Genomic DNA, 24,155 nt, shown 5'->3' on the forward strand with positions numbered 1-24,155 from the left:
TTCAACAACAGCAGCAATAATGGACCATCTGGGTATTAATAAGAAAATGTGCAAAATCCACACAAGAGAAACTGTAAAACATCCCTAAAGAAAGCAAAAGTGGCTTAGGAAAATAGACACAGCATAGTCCTAAACAGGAGAAGGCAAAAACCTTAATATTCCAACCCTTCCTTGGACACTTTATAATTTAAGTGGATCCCAACAAAAATGTCAACAGCTCTTTCTGCAATGAGATGAGTCAATTCAAACTTTCAAGAGTTAATGATATTTTATCACTGCTGTACAGCAAAAACTACATCAATGATGTTAGAAAGCAAGATTTTCAGCATAAGACAGAGGTAAAACTATGAAAATCCAAGAAAAAAGTGAGATCACTATAATACTAAGGTTAAATTAAAAATATCAATATGAATGCATGATTTAAAAATAATTACACTCCAGCTCCCGCCACTGAAAGCAATTAAAAGTAATCTTAGTTCTGGTCTCTAATAGCATTTCCCACTAAAGGAACCAAGACTGATTCCAGGTCTGGGGCAGGAAAAGGTGCAAAATGAGCCTGCAGCATATCTCACTGCTGGAGATCAAGAAATAAAAAACATGATCCAAAAAGTACACAAGAGTTAGCATAAAGGACACTCAAGGTTGAAATTATGTATTTGAACACAGGAAGAATAATGATTTTAGATTAAAAATTGACATCAAAGACAATACATTAGACTCCATAATGATATTCACAGAAAAGAAGTCAGAAAAAAGCTTAAGTGGTTACCATTTCAGGGAAACTGGTAACTCAAAGACAAAAGAATTATGCTTACACTGTTTTTCCAGCAGGAACCATATTTCAGGATAATCAAATATCCAGTTGGTATGAAAAATAATCATTTTCAAAAGAATGCCAAATTCACTTGTAAAACTGGACTCAGGAAAGGTTATCGACAGCTGTTTAAAAGATCGGCATGTGGTTGATGGGGAATAGACATCAGCTGGGTGTCAGGCTATACCTCACAGATTTCTGAATTGCAAAGGGAAGCATTTAACTGTACTGGAGAGAGGAATGGCTTGTCCTTGTCACCATGTGGTGGTGAAGTTGAGCCTCATTTCTCAGGCAACCAGAGATCACATATCTTCCACAGAGGAAGACACCGTCTGCTGAGTAACAGCACCAACCCTGTCCTAGTCCAGCCAACAGAGATTTTCACTACAGGATACACAAGGTACACCTGGGCAGAACAGCTGGCTTGGTCAACTTGATAAGTTGGTGTTGTGGTTTAGACTGGCAGGTCTCTGACAAGGAGTCCCCCATGGCCACTAATTCGATAACAAATCCCTGTTGAAAACACTGACTGTAGGGTTCAAATATTTTAATACAATGACCAGTGTGTAACAATAGCAATGATGACGACGATGAGGTCAGGAAACAAGCAAAGAAGACATCATGAACAAAATGTGACAGGAACTGTAGACGCTGGTCTTACCTGCTGCAGGCCGTGAACAATGTGCTTACCGTAAAGCTCCACAGTGTGTGCAGAATAGGGAGACTTAAAAACAACAGCGCAGATTTTAAAAAGACTCAAACAGAATTTTCAGACATGAAAAAATACTTCTGAAGTTAAAAGGTTAACAAACGGGTTGAACACATATAGATAAACCTGAAAATTCTCAATCACGTAGAAATTGAAAACAAGTGTTAGAAATTTTGATAGCAATTTAGCAGGGTAATTTTATGTCTGCTGACTATGATAATGAAAATTGTGGGAGTATTTTAAATTTCATTTCTGTAAGTATTCATTGTATTTTATGACAAAATAAGGGACATATACCCAAGATACATAAAGAACTGTTATAATAATAAGAAAATCAAGTTAAAAACATACAAGAGAATTTGAAAATACATTTCATTAAGATGATATACAAATAGCGAACAGGCACATGAAAAGGTGCTTATCATTTCCAATCACTAGGGAAATACAAATAAAAACCCCAGCAAGACACCCACAGAAAGGCTACAATCTGGAGGCCAGGCAATAACAAGCACAGGCAAGGATGTGGACACACCGGAACCCTCGGGAATCAATGGTGGGAATGAAAAATAATGCAACCTCTTTGGAAAATAGTTTGGCAGATTCTTAAAAAGCTAGACAAAAATTTACCACACAAGCCAGCAATTCGATTCAGATACTGACACAAAAGAAATGAAAACACATGTTCACACACTTATACATGAATATTCACGGCAATATTATTCATACTAGCTTAAAAAACCAACCCATGTGCCCATTAATTGGCCACTGGACAAACAAAAAATGGCAATATCCATAATAACAAGAGTACTACCCAGCATTAAAAAGAAACAAACTACTCAATAGGGATGCACCACCAAAACCTCATACCAAGTAAGAAAGCACGTTATAAAAGATAACATACTGTGCAACCAAGAATACTTCACCCAGAAAAGCTACCTGTTATGGTTTAGATGTGACATGTCTTCCAAAAGCTCCTGTGGGACATCCCAAGAACGTTTAGAAGTGAAGTGGTTGGGCTGAGTGTTAACCTCGTCAGGGCATCACTCCCCTGGTAGGGACCCACAGGGTGGTGACTGTAGGAGGCAGGGCATGGCTAGAGGAGGGGGTTATTAGGACAAGCCTTTGGGGTATACGTTTTGTCCTTGGTAAGAGAAGAAGTCTCTCTCTCTCTCTGTGCCTCTGGTGCCATGTTCCTGCTGCTCTCTTCTACGACACCCTTCTGCCATGATGTCTGCCTCAGCTTAGGCACAGAACAATGCAACTGCCATCTATGGACTGAGACCTCTGCAACTGGGAGCCCCAAAATAAACTTTTCCTCCTTTAACATTGTTTTTGTGAGGTCTTTGGGTCACAGTGATGAAAAAAGTTATTAAAACACTATCATTCAAAAATAAAGAACTGAAGTCTTTCCCAGAGAAGCAAAACTGGAGGGATTCATTACCACTAACCAGCATTAAAAGGAATGTGTAAGGGACTCTCACATCTTATAAGCAAACAGATGATCATGAATAAATGCAAAAGTATAAAACTTACTAGTAGAGCAGACATACAGAAGAGAAAAAGAATCAAACATTATCAATACAGAAAACCATCAAGCCACAAAGATAACAACAAGAGAGGAATATAGGAATAAATGATAAATAAAACATCAAGACAAAAATTAACAGAATGACAGGAATACATTATTACCAATTAATAATAATCCTGAATGTAAACAGATCAAATTCCACAGTTAATAGACTGACTGAGTGGATTAAAAAAAATCAAGACTCAACTATATGCTGTGTATAAGAAACTCACTTCACTGGTAAGGACATATATAGATGGAAAGTGAAGGAATGGAAAAAAAGATATTACAAATAAATGGAAACCAAAATCTAGTACAAGAGTAGCTACACTTATAGCACATAAAAGAGACTAAAAAAACTAACAAGAAAGTCTCTTGATCTCTTCTTAGAGATCACTGATCCCAAAGAGAACAATTCAACAAAAGGATATAAATATTATAAATATCTCTGTACCCAGAAGCAGAGCACCCAAATATATAAAGCGAACATTGGATCTGAAGGGAGAGACAGACTCTAGTACAATAATATTTGAGGATGTAAATGGACCTAAAAGATATTTATAGAACATTTCATTCAATAGCTACAGAATACAAATCCTTTTTTTTAAAAAAAATTTTAATCATACATGTATATGGGGTAATAATGACTGTCTCATTCTACGGTCCTTCCCATCTCCACCTGCCCCACCCCTCACTCTCCTTTGCATAATCCAAAGTTCCTTCATTCTTCCCTACCCACCCCCCCCACTGTGAATGAGCATCCGCTTCTCAGAGAAAACATTCAGTCTTTGTTTTTTTGGGACTGGCTTATTTCACTTAGCATGATATTCTCCAGTTCCATCCATTTACCTGCAAATGCCAGAATTTCATTCTTCTTTATGACTGAGTAATATTCCATTGTGTATGTGTACCACATTTTCTTTATTCATTCATCTGTTGAAGGGCATCTAGGTTGGTTCCATAGTTTACCTATGATGAATTGAGCTGCTATGAACATTGATGTGGTTGCCTCACTTAGTATGCTGATTTTAAGTCCTTTGGGTATAAACCGAGGAGTGGGATAACTGAGTCAAATGGTGGTTTCATTCCAAATTTTTTTTTTTTCGTTTCAATCATTTAACATCTGTGAAGTATTCAGTGGTAGTCAACACTGAAATGCTTTATGCTAGTTTCCCTTTAAACAGATTAGGAAACAGTCTGAGCTGACAGAAGTGAATTCTCACATTACTGAGCCGATGGGAGGTAGAATCCTAAAATCAGTTCCCAACTTATATCTGTACCTGGCAGTGCAAAGCAAAGGGTTCACTTTAGTGTCGCACAAGGGGTAAGGACCACATAACCTTAGGCAACAATAATTTACAAGACACAAGTCCCATATTATAAGAATTGAAAAAGACTATACAACAAAGGAAGGAAACAGATGAATGGTCAGCCAATATACAATCCAACCAGTTAACAAACAGGGCCAGAGATCAACACAAGTCATGCACCATCTTCTGTGTAACATCTTGGCTTTTTTTTTTTTACACAAAAGGTAGATCAGTCTAAACTGGCTGTTAGTTTATTTACACCTCTAACTAAAATTAACATTTAAATGGAAGATGCATTAATAAGATCATACCACCAATTTTCTACTGGTTAAGGAATTCACCAGGTTATGCTCATATTTAGGCAAATGTTAGAATTAGTGAGCAATGTCTTACAATTATTAACTTCCAAGATAATACTGGATGATTTTTTTCCCCAAATACAAATAAGTAAAACCTAAAGGGACACAGAGTAAAAAATATTTTCTAAATAAGAGACGTGTTAAAATGAAGTCTCAACAGTACCTACTTACAAAGTTAGAATAAACAGAACTTTTAGGAGAGTCAATTTCAGTTCTGGTTTCACCACTTAAGAAAGCTGAGGCAGGTCACTTTGTCTAAGGACGATCTGAAAAGTCATAATACTATCTTAAATCCCACCTACACACACCTTTTAAGTCTTTCCACACCAACTATAAATTGAAGAAAGTACAATTTTGAGAAACGATACCTCTTCTCACAAGTCACTTGGTCACTAGCACTCACCCAAAACATGCCTGTTCCCAGTGACTTAAGTTAGAAGCTCCTTGCCCTGAAAGACATATCTCAGTTGAGCAGCAGTTGCCACGACACCCTACCTGGAGTACAGAGTAAAATACAAATTGTCTTCTATTGGCACCAGCAGACTAAAGTCTAGGTATGCACAGGAACTGACTTAAAAATTGATTAAATATTTCAATTCATTAAACAAAACAAAACTTAAATTATATGCTTAGTCAACAGAAGTTTAACTCTAGTTGCTTACTGAATTTTGAATTGGCCCCCTCATTCCAAATTTTCTAAGCCATCTCCATACTGCTTTCCATAGTGGCTACACCAATCTGCAGTCCCATCAGCAGTCCCCACATCCCCGCCAACACTTATTATTGCCTGTATTCCTGATAACTGCCATTCTGACTGGGGCAAGATGAAATCTTAGAGTAGTTTTGACGTGCATTTCTCCAATTGCAAATGATGAACATTTTTCCATATGTTTGTTGATTTTATGTTTGTATTTCTTCTTCTGTGAAGTGTCTGTTCAGTTCCTCAGCCCATTTATTGATTGGGTTATTTGGATTTTTTTGGTGTTAAGTTTTTTGCAAATCCTTCTTAATCAACACATGGTACATACATTCTCTAGGGTAGACCATATGTCAGGCCCAAATCAAGTCCTAACAATTTCAAAAAAACTCAAAATCATATATCATGTATTGCCTCTGGCTACAATGGAACAAAACTAGAAATCAACGAGAGGAATTTCAGATATCATACAATACATGGGAATTAAACTAATGGACCTACTAGGAAATCAAAATGGAAACTAAAAAATTTCTTGAAAAAAAGAAAATGGAAGCACAACATACCCAAACCTATGGGGTACAGCAAACGCAGTACTAAAAGGGAAGTTTATAGCAATAAGTGCCTACATTAAAAGAAAAAAACAAAAGATTTAAAATGAACGACCTAATGATGCAGCTCAAGAAACTAGAAAAGCAAGAAAAAAATCAAACCCCAAATTAGAAGGATATAAATAATCAGATCAGAGCAGAAATAAATAAAACAGACTAAAAATTTTTTAAAAATCAATGAAACAAAAAAAAAAATCAATGAAACAAAAAAACTGTAATTTTGAGAAAAACAAAAGTAGACTAAGAAAAACGAAGAGTTAAACAAATAGAATCAGAGGAGAAAAAGGAGACACTACATCAGATATTACAGAAACACAAACACATCATTGGGGACTATTGTAAAAAAACCTGTAGGCTAACAAATTGGAAAACTGAAGAAAAATATACATTTCTAAACACATATGACTTACTAAAACTGAACCATGAAGAAACACAAAAACCTAAGTGCCCCAATAATGAGTAACAGGATTAAATCAGGAATAAAAAATCTCTAAACAAAGAAAAGCCCAAGACTTAATGGCTTTGCTGATGAATTTTATCAAACTTTTAAAGAACTAACATCAATTCTTCTCAAACTATTCCAAAAAATTGAAAGGGAGAAAACCCTTCAAATTCATTCCATGAGGCATTACCTTGATGCCAAAATCTGACAAGGAAAAAAAAATCTGACAATGCCATAATGAAAAAAAGAAAAAGGAAAGAAAAAAATAAAATAAAAAGAAAAGGAACTGTAGACCCAAATCCCTGATGAAAACAGATGCAGAACTTCTCAACAAAATACTAGTGAGCTGGATCCATCAGCACATCAAAAAGATTGTACACCATGAACAAGTAGGATTTATCCCAGGGAGGCAGGACTGATGGACACACTTGGTTCTCCTCATGTAACACATCACAGCAAGAGAATGAAGGACAAAACCCACGTGATCATCTCAGCAGACACAGAAAAAGCATTTGACGAAATTCAACATTCTTTCACGAGAAGAAAAAACCCTCAATATGTTAGTTATAGAAGAAATGTGCCTTGATAAAATAAAGGCTGTATACAATGAATAGGGAAAAGGTGAAATCATTTGTCCTCTAAGATCTTGAAAAAAACAAGCATGTTCACTTAACCATTCTTATTCAATTTAATACTAGAAATCCTAGGCAGAGCAATTAGGCAAGAAAAATAAATAAAGGTCATCCAAATTGGAAAGGAAAAGGTCAAATTATCTCTGCTTGCAGACAACCTGATCTTATATGGAGAGAAACCTAGACTCCACCAAAAACCATTAAAACTGATTTTAAAAATTCAGTAAAGTTGCAGGATACAATCAACATTAAAAAATCAGATTTTTTCCATATATTAACAATAAATTTGCTGAAAAATAAATCAAGAAAGGAATCCCATTCACAATAGGTACAAAAAATAAAATATTTATGAATAAATTTAACTAAGAAAAGGTCTCTACAATGAAAATTATACAACACTGATGAAAGAAATTGAAGAGGACACACATAAGTGGAAAGACATTCCATGTAATTAAATGTCTACACTATGCAAGGTAATTATAGAGTCAATGTAATTCCTAGCAAAGTACCAGTGACATTCTACACAAAAACAGAAAAACAATTCATAAAATTTGCATGGGATCACAAAAGACCCCAATAGCCAAAGTAAACTTGGAGTAAGAAGAATAAAGCTGGAAGCACCACAATACCTGACTTCAAAGTAAACTACACAAGGCTATAATAACCCAAACAGCATGGTAATAGCATAAAAACTGTACATAGATCAATGGAACAGAATATAAAAACCAGAAAATAAATCCACACATCTAACATTTAATTGATTTTTGACAGAGGTACTGAAACACACTGTAGAAAGAACAATCTGTTCAATAAATGGTGCTGAGACAGCTGGATATTCACATGCAGAGGAATAAAAATAGACCCCTATCTCTCACAATATAAAAAAAAAAAAACTCAAAATAGATCAAAGACCTACATGTAAGATCTGAAACTATTAAAAAAAATTCAAGACACTGGTATGGGCAAAGATGTTTTGAATAGGACCCCCAAAGGATAAGCAATAAAAACAAAATTAGACAAATGGGATTATATTAAAATAAGCTTCTGTTCAACAAAGGAAATAATCCACAGACCAGAGAGACAACTTACAGAAGATGAGAAATTACCTGCAAACTATTCTTCTGACAAGGGATTAATACCCAGAATATATAAGGAATATAAGGAACTCAACAGTAAAAAATTACTCCTAATAATTTGAGTTTAAACTGGGCACATGATCTGAATAGGCATTTCCCAAAAGAAGATCCAAACATAATGTGTAAGTGAAAAATGCTCAACATCACTAATCACCAGGAGATATGAATCCAAAACATGTGATATCTTTTCATTCCAATTAGAATTACTATTATCAAAACACAAAAAATAATAAATGCCAATGAGGATGTGGAGAAACAGGGACTCTTACACACTTCTGGTGGGAATGTAAATTTGCACAACCATTATGGAGGTTCCTCAATAAACTAAAAATAGATCTACCGATGTGATCCAGCAATTCTTCTACTGGTTATATACAAAGGAAATGCAATCATGTTGAAGAGACCTCCACACTCCATGTTTACTGTAGCAATGTTCACAAGGGCAAAGATGCAGTCAACGAAAGTATCCATGAAGAATGAATGCATAAGCCAGGCGCAGTGGTGCACGCCTGTAACCCCAGAGGCTTGGGAGGCTAAGGCAGGAGGACCTGGAGTTCAAAGCCAGCCTCAGTAAAAGCGAGGTGCTAAGCAACTCAGTGAGACCCTGTCTCTAAATAAAATATAAAATAGGGCTGGAGATGTGGCTCAGTGGTTGAGTGCCCCTGAGTTCAATCCCCAGTACCAAAAATAAAACAAAACTAAACTAAAAGAATGAATGGATAAAGAAAATGTGTATATATACAATGGAATATTACTGAGCCATAAAAAGAATGAAATCCTGTTATTTATGGCAACATGGACAAAACATCAAGACATTATATTAAGTGAAATAAATCAGACAAAAACAAATGCATCATGTTCTCACAATACGTGAAAGCTAAAAATGCTAATCTTAGAGAAAGGGAGAACGGAATTGTTCCTAGAGGCTGGGAAGGGCAGGGTTGGGAGATGGAGAGAGGCTAGAAAATGGGCCCCAAAATACAATTAGGTTTGAGGAATAAGTTCTAGTATTCCAGAGCATAGCAGTGATTAATTTACAAAAATGTACATTTCAAAATAACTAGAAGAGTGGAATCAGAAAGTTATTAACACAAAGACCTAATAATTTCATGTGTTAAATTTGCAGGGTGTGTTAAATTTGCAGTGTGTGAAATTGCGGGGTCTCCACAATTTAGAGACCCTGGCTCAAATGATCACACTTATCCCATAAATACTGCCATTACCGTGTCAATGAAAACAAAAACAACACGAAGAAACTCTTGTCCCTTGAAGTTGCTAAAGCTAACTTGAAAAGCAGTAAAGAAAAGGAAAGTATTAATAACTTTATAAGAAAAAGACCACATATTGTACAATCTCAAATCTAGAGACAGAAAGCAGAGAAATGACCAAAGCAGAGAAATGCGGTGGGGGCTGGGAGTGGGTGCTGATGGCAAATGAGCAGGAGGTGACTCTGGGAGGATGATGGGAATGTTCCAGAGCTGGGGCTGGACTGTGGCTCAGTGGCAGAGCACTTCCCTGGCATGTGTGAGGCACTGTGTTCCATCCTCAGCACCAGATAAAAATAAATACAATAAAGGTATTCTGTCCATCTACAACTAAATATAAAACAAAAGTTAAAAAAAGAAGTGCCATTTAAAAATAATAAAAAAACCTTAAAAAAAAAAAAAAAAAAAAGCAATGTTCCAGAACTGGAGTGTGTAACGGATGCACAGCTCTACCCAGGGAATAAGACACCTTTCCACTCACAGTGGTATGTGAATCATGCCTCAATAAAACTCTCAGAAAGTCTATGACTTGAAAAGTTAAAAAAGAAATTGAGGGACAGAGCTGACATTATTCTCGGAGGAATACATGGCTTTAAATTCCTTTATTATTTAAAAGCAAACTAAAAATAAGTGAATTTGACTTAATAAATGAGAAGGATAAAAGATAAAGGATAATTAAAGATAAAAGTGGAGATGAAAGATGCTAAACATAAACAAAATAGCTGAAATAATAAACAAACTCCTAAAGAGAAATAATGACCACAGAGGTAGAAAAAAGAAATGAAAAGATTCATTAAGCTGGGAGCCGTGGCATAGGCTGTGATTCCAGCTACTTGGAAGGCTGAGGCAGGAGGATCCCAAGTTTGAGGCTAGCCTCTTTAAGTTAGAGATGTCTCAAAATGGAATAAAAATGAGGTGGGGATTTAGCTCAGGGATGGAGCACTACTTTAGCAGGCATGAGGCCCCAGACTTTATCCCATAACCACAAAAAGATTTGTTAAGCAGTATCATGTACTAGTAACCCCATGACCCACTCTAAATTAACCCACTATGGAAGGAAGCTACAGATTATCACAGAGAAAGCACTCAGCCTAGTTGAGTTCTAGGGCAACTTTTTAACTTTATTTCATGAACACAATTTTATTATTCTGAAGTCCAGGTGCATCAATCCTGGTCATGAGATGGTAGTGTGAGGGAGCTGGGTGGAAGCCTTGTGTGGACCACGTTCAGGAAAGATCAGAGTCCCAATGTCAATGCATCTAGGTTTGATGAGACATAATTGTATAAAAAAGGAAGAAAACTACACACTAGCTTCAAGCAGTAAATTTGTTTTTCTTACATTTTTATTGGTGCACTAATGGTGGGATATGTTACATACATACTCTTACATGTGCACAATATAACAATATGTAATTATGCTAAGAAGTATTTTTAATGTACGAACATCCAAAGTAAGAGAGCCACTGGACCTTCATCACTTAGTGGAAATACATCATATTTTTGCAGAATGCTGAAAAAACAAAGTTTTAAGTTTACTTTTTCCAAGGATGCTGCAATATATTTTAATTATTTTTATCCCAGAAGCAAGGGAAATTACTACTTGGATAAAATAACTACTTGTAATTGAGAAAATATACCTTAAGGTGTTCCAACTCCTTGTCTTTTGAATTCCTGATCCTTGAACTGGAGCGTCTCTATCATCTTTGGTTTGTCTTTTTGTTTCTCCCCAATTATGTGTTTGAAAGTCAGGGGAAATAATTCAGGAAATAAGCTTCTTTGGCAAAGCTTTAAGAAACCACACACACTATTCTATTGCAGAAGTGTGCTGTCAATCCTACAAACTCATAAACTCAAGATTTACATCTCCTGTGAATTCAGCGAGACTTTATTCTCAAAGGAAAACACACACCCAGTACCTCTCATTCCCAAGTGCACCAACACTATAGGATAATCACTCAAACCCATATTAGGGACAGGGCCACTGCAATGGAGATTTAATGTGGATTGCACAACTCTTTAAGACAAAAGCTTTGCTATTTTGCCTTGCCTGCTTGATTTTGCCAGTCATGTTGTAAAATGCAAAGAACCCATAAAACAGCATGAGATGAAAAAAACCAATATATAATTGGGCCAATTATCACTCCCCTGCACTTCTTCCCTCCCCGTCACCTTCCTCTGTTCTACTCATCTCCCTTGGATTTTTCATGAGATCCTCTCCCCTCCTTTTTCCTCTCTAGCTTCCACATGAGAGAAAACATGTGACCCTTGACTTTCTGAGTTTGACTTATTTCACCCAACATAATGTTCTCAAGTTCCATCCATTTTCCTGCAATTGACATCATTTCATTTTTCTTCATGGCTGAATAAAGCTCCATTGTGTACACAGCACATTTTCTTTATCCATTCACCTGCTCATGGACACCTGGGCTGCTTCCATGCTTTGGCTACTGTGACTGGTGCTGCTATAAACAGGGGTATGCATGTACCACTGTAGTGTAATGATAAACACTGAGGAGTGGCATAGCTGATCATATGGTGGTTCCATGCCTACTCTTTTGAGGAACCTCCATACTGATTTCCACAGTGGTTGAACTAATTTGCAATCCCACCAACAGTGTGAAAGAGTTGTTTTTCTCCACTTCCTCTCCAGCACTTATTATAAAAGCAAAGATTAAGAAAATTAAGTAAATGGAATCAGGCAATGTATAAAAACAATAATATGCTGGAGCAAAGTTGAGGTTTATTCCAATAAAGATCATGCAAAACCAAAAAGATCTATCAACATGGCAATCACAACACTGTATTAACATCTTACAGAGAAAAATCACACAGCATTTAATCTGGTTCAGCAGCAGCATATACGCCAGCTTGCACAGTCAGCCAGGGCTATGCTGGTGTAGATCCTGGATACCAGTCACCCAGTAAAGACCATTTCTCAGAACCAAGAGCCACGTTCACTTTATATGTGGCGATCCTAAAACTATTCACCAAAATGTCAGAAACAGGATGCTTGCTCTCACCTACTACCTGTGCTTAACTGGTCCTGGTTAGTGTTAGAATAAAATTAGAATTACCAGCATATATTGGTATAAATGCTAGAAGAGAGCCAGGAGTAGTGGCATACTCTGTAATCCCAGCTACTTGGGAGGCTGAAGCAAGAGGATTCCAACTTTGCAGCCAGCCTGGGTAACTCAGTGAGATACTGTCTCAAAATAAAATAAAATAGAGGGCTGGGGATGTAGCTCACAAGTGGTAGAGCACTTGCTTAGCATGCGCAAGGCCCTGTGTGAAATTCCCAGTACTGGGGGCGAAAAAAGGAACAGAGATAAAAGACCTAATTAGTTATCACTGACAGGGCTATGAGGGCTATGTAAGCAGACTCCAGTAAAAGACTTACTAAAATTAATAAGAAAATTTGGTATGGTGATGGCAAAAGGAAACACTTAAAAACCAATTGTTTTCAGGAACTTAACAAGAATCAATCCAGAGGAGAAATGGAAAAAATAAATCCAGTCTAAGAATGACAAAAATTACAAAGTATTTAGAAATAAATTTAATGAAAAGGTAGAGGCCTAACAGAAAACAAGACTCAGAAAAATGGGTCTTTTTCTAGAAGGGGAAAAAGTATCAATCTTACCCAAATTAATAGAGAACTTTAAGGTAATGCCAATAAATTCTGATTTTTTTTCTGAACCAGACAGTATTACTTTAGCTTCTATACCTTTCTCAGTTGTTCTAGAACAGCTAGAAAGAATTATTGAGTGAGCCCAGTGAGGTCTTGATCAGTGCAAAATGCTCCTGGACATGGGCAGACCACGCAGTTCACACTCTTGCAGAACCATTAAGACTCAGGTGTCAACGGAAGAACACTGTGTGACAGGGGTAATCAGAAAAGGAAGAAGTGGGGCTTGAGAGCAGGAAGCAGGAGCAGAGCGAAAGAGGCGTGTGCAGAGACTCCTGCAGACGTGAAGGAGCGCCGCAAGCACTTGAGCCTAACTGGTACCTGCCCAGGCTCCGATCTGTGTGTGAGAGGGGCAGAGCACACACCCAATGTGCTGGGTGGGACAGGGTTGGGCAGGGCTTGGTGGGTGAAGGGTCAGTAATAGCCAGCCTTGTCATCCAGACATCCAAGGCGTTCTGACCCCGGACTTCCTGAGGCCACTGAAGGGAGAAGTCCCCCCAACACAGTCCTTTTGCTAAGTCACCATTGGGATGCTGAGTCCCACAGCACAGGGATTTAATTTTGTTTAATGCTACGCCCCAGTATCAGAACAGGGCCTGCTTTTCTAAGTGTCCAGCACACACTGGCTGAATGGGAATGAGTAGCACCAGAAAGGCATGGACTGTTTGGGAAGGGAAAGACTCATCAGAAACAATGTAGTGAGCTTACTACCAACCACCAAGGTGAAGTGAATAAAGCCAATACAGGTTATGCAGAATGCAGCGAGTTCAGAACCCCGGTTTCAGCAGGCAAATGAAAAGAAATGCATGCATAAATCTACTTGCCCACCTCCATCCATCCACTCACTCACTCACAAACTCACCTATCCCTGTACCCATTCCCCTCAACCCCTGCACATCTGCATGGAGCTCCTGCTATGCCCCATGGTGTGAACCATCCAGCTCAATGAAGATTAACTGTAAAAGGCCCATTAATACAACTTGAGGTACGAAAAACAGCCAGTGTTTTCTTTATTTGGTGTACCAGCTTTTATATCAGCAAATATCAAGGTTTTCAAAGGTTCCGCCCCCCACACTTTTTTTTTTTTTTAACTTAGGGTCCTTACCCCACTTCCTTGATAAGATTTTCAATATCTCAACCTCAAAATCTGAAGGAAACTCTTAGGAATTGAGCACCTTCAAATGGGAAGAGGCAGCTGTGCCATTTGGGGGGAAATTTCAAGTGCAGTACCCTTTCCCTGACTGAGCTCATAGGAGCCCTGATGGAGGTGATCTCCAAATGGTTCACAACAAAGCAAGCCCATGGAGTATCGCAGCTACTTCTTCATTTAATACTAGGAGGAAGAGGTTCTACTATAACTCTTACAACTACCCTACTTGTAGAAACTCCTTTCTGAACTGCTACAGTTCAAAGACCAACAACAGGGAATTATTTACATGAAAAACTGTCTAGCTCTCTTGAAACTACTATGAAAAGATGTGAAGTTTTTCCTGTCTTTTTAGTGTAGAATACTTACATTAGTTATTGCATTTTTATCTTAATAGCTCTGGAACTTGTTTTGTTAGTTGAGTAAATAAGTTAATGGCATACAATTTAAGAAAAAAAACTCAAATGAGAAGAAAAGGTGATCCCAAGAAATACAGACACAGCAAAGGAATAAGAAGCAGCAAACTATCAAAATATTTCTTCCCCAAGTAGTGAAAAATTTAACTGTTAAAAGACAAATAAACATTACCTTTTAATGATGGTAGTTTTTGCAGTTCTCTGTTATTGCTGGCATTAAACCGAGACGAATTCTGCCGCTTGTCTTTTTTCACAATGGGCTGAGGGGCTGGTACCTTTATTTTAGAAGATGTTGAAGACTGGACAGCAACAAGGCTGTTCTTTCTACTGGAAATCTGCTTTCCAAATAAAAACAGAACAATGAATACATAAAAGAGCTGTGTCTATGGGACAAATAAAATACAGAAAAAACACATAAACCCTCAAGTCTTGCTCTGGGACAGTGTTCTCTGCTCTGCTGCAGACGTGAATCCCTGGAGCTGCTGGAGCAGGCTCATGAATCCCACCTCCAGTGATGCTGGACCTTCAGAGGCTCACGAGATGCCTCACTTCTTTCCCTCTTTCCTTCCTTCCTTCCTTCCTTCTTTTCTCTCTCTCTCTTTTTTAAAACAGTAGTGGGCATGGAACTACTGAGCTACACCCCCTGCTCTTTTCTAAACTTTCTACTTTGAGACAGGGTCTCACTAAAGAATTTGCGATCCTCCTGTCTCAGGCCTGCACCACCATTTCCAGCTCTGGGAGGGAGGCAGAGAGTTGGGAAGGCAATCAGATGGTGGAAGCAGAGGCCAGAGTCAGAGAGAGCTGAAGACTGAAGAGGGACCACAAGCCCCTATACAGGCAGCCTCTAGAATCTGGAAAGGTCTAGAAGACAGATTCTCCTCTGGAGTTTCCAGAGGCAGCAGAGCTCTGCCCATCTCCCTTTCAGACTTCAGATCCCCATAACTATAAGGTGTAAGTTTGTGCTCCTGTAAGCCATTCCGTTCATGGCCACGTGTAACAGAAGCAACGGGAAGTGAACACAATCCAGGACCTCCCAAGAGGATAGGTTTCCCTGCCAGCCCCTCGCTAGGCTGCAGAAAGGTGCTCCTCTGGAGCCCAGAACTGCTCTTCCTCCTGGCTTTGCTCCTATTCTCCCACTCATTTCCAGATGGCATCACAACCACAACGGTCATGCCACCCATGAGGCTGGCCTGCAACACACCAGGAAACACTGGTGCAGAGTGGAGGATAGTCAGAGGGAACATGCAGCAGAGCCACCCACAAAGGTCTAGAGGACTGTGTTCTCCACTGTGACCCCGGGCTCCCATCGGGAGGGCTCTCTGGGCAAAGACCAGCTGAGATGGCAGACCAGATGGTTTGTTGCCACCATCACCAAGCAGTTTGTTGCCTATTAGAATTTACACAACATATTCGCTGTGCCCCACCTGTCTGCCCAAAGCAGCAGAGCTTGTTTCTGCCCAGATGTACTTTACAAAAGTTATCAAGCTCTGACCTAGAGCCACAAACCACCCAACCCAGTCCCCAGCTGTGCAGGGCCTCGGAGGGCAAGCATATCAACAGAGCCCCAAATTAATCCCTTTTTTTTTTTTTTTTTTTGTGGTGCTGGGGATCGAACTCAAAGCCCTGGGCTTGTGAGGCATGCACTCTACCAACTGAGCTATAAGCCCAGTCCTCTGTTCTCATTTTTGAAAAACATTTTCACTAAGCAGTAAGAGCTGCTTTATTTTTTAATAATTTACCTGAGAATAACAAGAGTTTTCCAAGATAAGACTGCCCAAAACAGCAGGCAGAATTCTGAACCGGGAGTTCAGGCCTAGGTCACCTTCTCTCCCACAAACTGGTTTCCGGTCAAAATGCACTTTCTTGGTTTTGATCTTGACATCTGCTATGGTGTTTATGGTTTGTATTCCCCTCAAAGGTTTATGTGATGGGAACTTGGTCCTCAGGGTGGTGGTACTGGCAGGTGCCGCGGGCCTTTAAAAGGCAGGGCCTACTGGGAGGTCCGTGTGTCATTGGGGGTGTGGCCTCAGGAGCGACTGTGGGACATTAATCTCTCTCTGTCCTGGGTTTGAAAGGGGACTGTTGGCTCTGACACACTCCCACCATCACCGTCTGCCATTTGGGCCTCATCAGAACGAGCCGATGGCACCCTGCCTTTGAGCCTCCAAGTCTGGGAGCAAAACATATTTCATTATAGTGACAAAGCCCAACTAATACAGCACCTGTCATTCTTTCTATTGGATCATGAAAGAATAAATATGCTGTTTTAAAAACACCATCTATAACTTAACTCTTTCTCGGAATTCCCCCAGGTAAAACTTAACTGCTTAGCTTTCTTAGGATGACCCTAGAAAAACCCTCACATTTACTCCAAAGACACAGAGCTGCTCCCAGGGTCTGCTCTTGTTTTAAATGGCAAACTGCATACATGTGTTCCAACAGATCATAAATTCTGCTTCCTTTTTATTTTTCCAAGAAGCTCAATCCATACAAATAATACACCTATACAAATAATGACCTTGATAAACAATCAGTAGAAAAATAAATGCTGCTCCATAGTTGCTTCCTACCCCAACAGGAAAATAAACTGTGCATCTCATGTAAGACTGTGACCTGGGGATCTGGCTAACTCACAAAGTAGGAGCGAATCAAACACACAGGAAATGAAGGTCCTCACAGGGGAACAGGTTGAGACAAGATTTCTGATGTTTGAGGAATAAAGTCATCCCAGACTACAAGCCAACGGCTCCTCTCCCCTGGACCCTGCCATTCTCACTCCACTCTGGTCCCCCCAACAGCCTTCTCTCCGGAGGCAGCAGCGTGAACTTCCAGAAAAGAAAACTTGCTCCCATGCTCCAAGTTTAACCCACGTGACGACTTCAGGTCCTTCCGGCTTCATGAAAGCTACCACCCTCTGCCCAGGCGTCACCCCACCACCCGTGCCTCTGTCCTCTTGCCCACTGACTACTCTGGTTCTTTCAGGCCCCCACTCTCTGCCACGTTCAGACTGAGGTGGTTCCTCACACTCTTCATAGGGCCCACATGGCACTGGAGGCGCCGGTGTTGTGTCACATCACACTGTGGGACCTTTCAGCCCCAGCACATGGCACATTTACTCTCCTGTCAGCTATGAGGTAGACTCCTCTCTCCCTGATGAGGACCATGAGTCCCAAGAGGGCAGGGACTGTCTCTTACCTTCTCTCAGTCCTCTGGGACCCAGCAACCAAAGAAGGCTCCTTGGAGGAAAGGAGCTGTGGGGGTCCCCACAGGCTCATCACTGTCAAGAGTCAAAACAAAGAGAGGAGGACAAGCACGCACAGGCCACGGAGGCGCAGGAGCTCTCCGATGCAGTGGACAGACCAACCAGCCCAGGTCAGAAGGTTTGGCTGGGCAATGGTGGAAGCAGATTGCACTTTCTAAAAGACCACCCGCACTCTGGGGGACTGCAGGAGTGGGTGAGAGGACCACCACCCACACTCTGGGGGCTGCAGGAGTGGGTGAGAGGACCTGTGGGAAGGCTTGCCTTCTGGTGTGAGCTCATGGAAATGTGGCCTACGGGACAGGCAGAGATACTAGGGTAGAATCACTTTGCCTTCTGGTGTGAGCTCATGGAAATGTGGCCTACGGGACAGGCAGAGATACTAGGGTAGAATCACTTTGCCTTTCGGTGTGAGCTCATGGAAATGCGGCATATGGGACAGGCAGAGATACTAGGGTAAAATCAAGAAAGCTGGAGGACAGGAGTCTGGGTGAAAAGAGAAAAGGGAGTCAGGGAAGACCCCCACTCTGTCTAACAGACAGGTGGACAGTGGACAAGCCAGTGAGATGGGAAGTAATAAGCTCAAGTGTGTGGTGTGCTGTCTCAAGTCCCTGGTGGCAAGTCCAACACTCAAGGATGAGGAGCCCAAGCTTTTCAAGAACCAACTCTTTTATTTTCCTTATTAACAAATCAGCAGCTGGATTTTTTTGCTTGCTTTCTCGGTTATGGCGGGTCTACCCTGCCCCAGAGACTCTTCTGCCTTCCTAGCACCCGTGGGCAGCGCCCAGGGCAGTGTGCCTGCCACCCGGTGGGCACTTGGGAAATGCTGTCTGGGCTGGAGATGTGAATTTGGAAGTCAACAGTCCCTATGTGGTTCCTGAAGTCTGGGGCATGAACACCCGACAGAGGATGACAAAGGGAGAAAAGAGGCAGGAGACAGCCTGGGGGCAAAAAAGCACATTGCCAGCTGCCAGGCAGGAAGAAGCCTGGGAAGTGTGGCCCCCTGAAGCCAGGGGAGAGAGCCTTTCAGGAAAGTGGATGAGGGCCCTGTCAAATGCCCTGAAATGGCCAAGCGCCTACCAGATTCGGCAGCACAGAGATCGAGGCAGACTGAGGTCGGTTTCCTGGAGTGGGCCCAGGAGAATCAACTAGAACTGAGGACAAGGCAGGAGTCCACCAGGATTAGCAACATTTCTGAAAGAACTGGTCAGAAAGGACAGAGGAGTCAGGGCCCTGGAAGAAAGGGTCCAGGAGAAAGCCTGCAAGGATTTAGGGTGGGAAAGCTGGCTGTGCCTGGATGCAGGGGGGATGGGGCCCACAGGAGGAGCTGCAGCTTAGAGAAGGGCTGCACAGGGAAGGCCTAGACCCAGGCCTGCAGGAAGAAGAGGGCAGGAGAGGAAAAGGATGGTCTGAGGCATGGATACCTGCCAGTGGTTTTGTGGAGAGGGGGCAGTTGGGGGAGGAGTAGAGAAAAAGAACCACATGAAGCTGTCTGCCTAGAGTCACTGTAAAGAGGTGAAGGGAGGAGGCTGAGAGAGTGAGAAGGCCAGAGGGGATCACCTAGTGAGGACAAAGGGCAGGGTGCCTGGAGAAGTGAGTAGCCATGAGCAAGAAGCCCATCCTTACCCCTGGACATCAGGCCAACGCACATGCAAGGGCCAGTGCCCAGAGGGAGCACTGCTCACACAGAATCTTTGCTATTTACCCTGCAAATATCTGTCCAGTGCACATCTGTGCTGGACCCTGCAAGTGACGCAGTGTGGCCCTGTCTTGGTGGTGTGGTAGCCTGGAGGGAGGCGGGGCGGGGGGACTCTGGGGAGCAGCTCTTCCAGAATGGCACACAACCTGTAGGCACTCCCATGCCCTGCCGTGTCCTTATTTCCCAGACAAGGACACCGAGATGCAGAGTGTGGGGTGATCGCCAGAGGCATATGGCGCCTGGTCTCCCCAGACTTGAACCCTTGGTTGACTTCACGTCCCAGGGTGATCCCAGCACTGCCTCAACACTTCCCACCTGACACCACGCGTTGGAACAATTCTGCTCTGCAGTCTTTCAAAATTCTCCTCTTCTGCAACTTGAAAACGGAAGGACCTAATTGCCACCACTTACATGCCAAGGACCATATGATGTCATGTGACATGCCATTTAAGAAGTGTTTCCAGCCTCCATCTGATCGAGCCTCTACAGAATGGAAGAGAAGATGCTGAGCAGCCACAGGTTGCACTCTGCAGAGCACAGTGCGGGCAGGGGCAGGCTCTCTGCTGCAGCTGCTAACATCTGGCCAGGAAATCTTTTGTTCTTTGGGCTGCACTCTGCACTGCAGGTGGTTCATAGCATCCTGGCCCCTTCCCACAAGAAGCAAGCAGCCCCCTGCCCCAAGGTGTGACAACCAAGAATGTCTCCAGACACTGCCAAATGCCCCACGGGGGGCAAAATCACACTTGGTTGAAAATCACATCCCTCAAACTTACGTGAACGATTTGATTTCTTCAACAACTAAACTTTGAGAAGAAGAAGAAGGGGAAAAAAAGGAATCTAGGCAGAGATATAGTAAGAGAAATTCTAGGCACTTAACAGCCTCATGTAATATACACAGCTACAGAAGAAGGTAGCAGGGCAGCGGTGATTCCAATGTTCACTGTTACCGTCTCAGTGTTTTTTTGGTGTGATGATTGTGATTTGGTTTTAAGTCTAAAGGCATAGGACACAAAAGCAAAAAGAGACAAATGGGATTACATCAAACTAAAAACTTCTGCACAGCAAGAGAAACATTAAATAGAAGAGCCAATCTACGGATGGGAGGAAGTATTTGCCAAGTATCCGTCCACATGGTGTTAACATCCAGCATACATAAGAAAGTCAAAAAACAACGAAGAGCAAGAAATTCGATTAAAAATGGGTCAATGAGGCTGGGGGTATAGCTTAGTTGGTAGAGTGCTTGCCTTGCAAGCACAAGGCCCTGGGTTCAATCCCCAGCACCAAAAAAAAAAAAAAAAAAAGGTCAATGAACCAACAGACTCTTCTCAAAAGAAGAAATAGAAGTGGCCAATAAATACATGAAAATATTACAATGAGATAACAATCTCACTCCAGTTAGAACAGCTATCACCAACCACCACCTCTAAAACCACAGGTGCTGGTAAGGATCTGGAGAAAAGGGAACTCTTCTGTACTTGGTAGGAATGGAAACTAGTGCCGCCATTACGGAGGACAGTATGGCAGTTCGTCAATGAACTAAGAACCATTACATGATCCAGCAATCCTGCTTCTGGGTATAAAGTTCAAGGAAATAAAATCAGCATACCTGAGAAATACCTGCATGCCCACATTAACTGTGGCACTATTTATAATAATTTAAGATACAGTATCAGTCTAGGTACCTAAACGTATGAATGGATACAGAAAATACATTATATACACAATGCAATATTATTCAGACATAAATAATAAAACCCTGTCCTTTGCAACAACATGGAATGAAATGAGGACATTCAAAAAAGCCAGATATAGAAATACAAGTACCACATGTTCTTCCATTTGTGGAAGTTAAAAAAAGCTGGCCTGAATGTAGAAGAGGGATGGCTAGAGGTGGATAAACGGAGGCTGGAGGTGACCAGGGCCCTGCTGCACGTACAGAGGTATCATGCTGACCCCTTTCAGCACATATGGCCAAAGTGCGTAAAGAAAGACAGGGGTCCTGAGGAAGGATGCAGCATGACTGAGCTGAGCCTCAGTGTCTGAGCAGAGGAAGGGGCGGCAGGGAGGCTGGACCAGCAGTACCGCCAACCTCCTCACAAAGTTGAAGATGGTGACGAGCACCTGGGAGTCTCTCGCACGTCTCCCTCCACTTTTGTGCATGTGAGAAACCTTTGCGCTCCTCTCGGGTTCGTCCCTCACCTCTGGACTACACAACTGGGACGTAACCACCCAGTCTTTGCTCAACTCTATGCTGCTACCAGACGTCCCCTGCTGAACCTTCACTTCAGGCATGCCAGGCTGCACTAAGTTGTGAATGCTCTCTGAACACGTCCTGTTCCTTCTACATGAAACACCCTCCTCCCCTTCCGACTCTCCCGCCTCCTGTGAAAGCTTCTGAAACGCTCGAGCCTCCATCCTGGCTCGAATGCTGCTTCTGCTCAACTCTTCACAGGAGTCAGGCTCAACGGCGTCCCTGACATCCCAAGGCGCCAGCTGATGCTGGCCTCCAGTCGCAGTCTGCCTCTGCAAAGACCTGTCGAGCCCTCTAAGAGCCGGAGCTGTGTCTTGCCTGTCTCCCTGCAACACTCACGTGCCAGCTTCAGGGCCTGCTGACTCCTGCCACTGCCACTGCTGGAGCTCTAGATCCGCCCATCACTCGGCAGCTCCCACCACAGCACACACTGTGGCTCCTGCAATGCCAAACTGCCTGTCCTCCCAGACAGTCTATTTTTGTATGCTGAGGAAGAACTTTTAAAAGAGAAAAATCTTAATAATACAATTTTTTTTTGTTCTAGTTATACATGACAGTAGAATGCATTTTGACACATCATACATAAATGGAGTATTTTAATCAAAATAGTGTGATGTGGCACATAGGTCAGTGTGTTAGACATCAGTCAAGATCTTTCCCTGGGGAATTTACACTGGCACCTCACTTCCCACCAGCACAGCTATTGTTTTTTAAAAAGTGGAAAATAGTAATTGTAGCATGACATGGAGAAACTGGAGACCTTGTGCGTGGCTGGAGTGTAAAACGGGCTGGGGCTGTAGAAAACAGTCAGGGACCTCAATAAGTCACATACAGAAGCATCACATGACCCACAATCCCACTTGTACGTAGCACCCAAAAGAACTGAAGACAGGTGCTTGAACAAAAGCGTGTACACAGTGCTCACAGCACACTGTTCACAGAAGGTCACAAGTGCAAACAACCCAAATATTCATCAGCAGATAAAATAGAGTGTATCTTGTCCTTACCATGGAATGCGATTCAGCCATAAGGAGGAACGGAGCCCTGACATAGGGCCCAAATGGGATGAGCCTTGACACCATGCCAAATGGAAGCAGACAGACACCAGAGACCACACACTGTACCACCCACTGGTAAGAGACAGAGAGAGGCAAAGCCCCTGAGAGGCTGGTGGCCACCAGCAGCCAAGGGCAGGGGAGGAAGAGACTGCTACTGGGCATGGGTTTCCATGTTCTGGATTCTTCTAGCTCTGCCATAACGAACACCCTAGTCCCCACCTGTCTACAAAACAGACAAAGCTGCCTTTCTGGGCTACCAAGGGCAGCTTTGGGATACTGAGATGTATCTGAGGTCCTCAGTGGCCACTCAAATGGAAGCTACACCATAAAATGGAAGCCTCCACCCCCCCGCCCTTCTCAGGGTCTCCTGACTAAACACCTGGGCCCTTGGGCTGCAGGAGTCACATGCGTGGGGTGGGGTCTTGAGAGGAGGGAAGGTGGAGCAGTCAGTTCCATGGTAGGCAGGATGAGGTGCCACCCTGGCAGACCTGTGACCCTGTGTTTGGGCTCAGGCACATAGCCAGAGGAGTAGGCTGGCTGCCCTGTGACCCTGCTGCACACTGCTTGCCTCAGGGGTACACAGCCTGCTCCCCAAGTCTTCCCAACAGCCATAGGGAAGGCGAACCAAGGATGGGAACAAGATGTTAGAGGCTTCCCTCGCCCTCAGAAAAAGCTTCCAGTATGAGACACATCACGCGGGAAGGTTCAGGTGCCTGCAGGTGCCTGCTCCCCACAACCTCCTCTGCAGTCAGATGCCCACAGCCTCATAAATTTGGAGTGAAAAAAAAAAAATCTAGGCAGCAGATACATGGGTGTTTCCTAGTCTCTGCACTTTGAAATTATTCATTCAAACAGCACAACAGGCAACTGGCTTGGTGACAAAGCCTCACTCTTAGACGTTTTACCATATAAGGGATCACTACACCACACAAGCAGCTCCTTCCCTTCATTCACTCACAATTATGAAAATTCACAACTAGATGCAGGGTGTTTATTGTTCAATAGGGCAGGATCAAATCACTGGTCTCTCAACAGCTTCTAGATGGCAAATGAAGTCAAATACAAGGGATGCTTCTTTCACTGAAGTAACCAGCGCTGATTTCA

At 42.0% G+C, this 24,155-nt stretch overlaps 1 protein-coding gene across 3 annotated transcripts in view; it reads right to left on the reverse strand.

Moving 5' to 3' along the window:
• The window catches only part of PPP2R5C (protein phosphatase 2 regulatory subunit B'gamma), a 139,056-nt gene that overhangs the window by 106,113 nt on the left and 8,788 nt on the right, over positions 1 to 24,155 (reverse strand). For all 3 annotated transcript variants that reach the window (XM_079130103.1, XM_079130107.1, XM_079130102.1), the window contains exon 3: positions 14,957 to 15,119. In XM_079130103.1, coding sequence (XP_078986229.1) covers positions 14,957 to 15,119 — 163 coding nt within the window. The remainder of the gene's footprint in view (positions 1 to 14,956; positions 15,120 to 24,155) is intronic.

Source organism: Sciurus vulgaris (genome assembly GCF_902686455.1).
Source record: "Sciurus vulgaris genome assembly, chromosome: 2".
Taxonomy (NCBI): domain Eukaryota; kingdom Metazoa; phylum Chordata; class Mammalia; order Rodentia; family Sciuridae; genus Sciurus; species Sciurus vulgaris.